This window comes from Penaeus monodon, chromosome 21 (assembly GCF_015228065.2).
Source record: "Penaeus monodon isolate SGIC_2016 chromosome 21, NSTDA_Pmon_1, whole genome shotgun sequence".
NCBI classification, from domain to species: domain Eukaryota; kingdom Metazoa; phylum Arthropoda; class Malacostraca; order Decapoda; family Penaeidae; genus Penaeus; species Penaeus monodon.
In genome coordinates this window covers 7,552,550-7,553,350 of record NC_051406.1, presented here as the reverse complement: position 1 = coordinate 7,553,350, position 801 = coordinate 7,552,550, and the positions used below count along the sequence as shown (strand labels likewise).

The 801-nt window shown below is 38.1% G+C and overlaps 1 protein-coding gene across 1 annotated transcript in view; it reads right to left on the bottom strand.

The window, feature by feature from the left end:
- LOC119586148 (multiple epidermal growth factor-like domains protein 8) overlaps positions 1–801 on the bottom strand; it is a gene marked incomplete in the record, with an annotated part of 25,388 nt that overhangs the window by 21,778 nt on the left and 2,809 nt on the right. Inside the window, 1 exon segment of the mRNA XM_037934841.1 lies at positions 442–678. Coding sequence (XP_037790769.1) covers positions 442–678 — 237 coding nt within the window.

Sequence of the window (801 nt, the reverse complement as noted above, 5' to 3'; positions counted from 1 at the left end):
CTTAACTTGGGAGAATGAAAGCAAGCGAGGATGATGAAATATGTTAATAAATGTGCAAGCTCAAGAACATTACACAAGATACCTTTGTCTAGACTGCACAATGAAATCTAGTTGGAGCCAGCACAAACAGTACTTTAGAAAGCTACAAGGCCCTCTGATAAAAGGAGAAGTAAACAGCATGATCATAAAAGAAATTTCATATTTTCATGAAGTTCTAGGAGTAATGGCTTGAGTTTATGCTTTCAGTCTTATACAGTCTTGGAATAAAGAGCTTAATGAATCAATTTCTATTTTTTTTGTGACCATTTTCCTATGAATCTGTGTGAAACTAAAAGCAAAACAGTTAAAATCTTTCTCTGTCTCCTCACTCTCCTCCTAACCTCCACTTGATTAATACAACATACATGTACACTGACCACAATCCATACTACCAAAACAAACCTGTTACGTAATACTCCGCCACAAAGCCATCTAGAGCATAGTTGGGGTCTGAGTACAGCAGGATGAGCATCGCCCCTGAGCTGGCTGTTACTGGAGGGGGAAGGGTGGTGTTGCCTGAGAATACACCTAGTGTTGGGGAGTCATAGGTCTCGCCATCGTATACATAAATGTGGTCATATGAGCACTCTGTCTCAACGCTTGTAATGTTGAGTGTTATGTGCTGGCCAGGAAGTGAGGCTGGAAGGAAAAAAAGTCAATAAGTACAATAGTAAAAAATTCATATGTATAATGGCAAATATTTTTGTCAATACTTCTTGGTTTGTGAATAAATTAGATACAATAGAAATATAATCAGCTGGT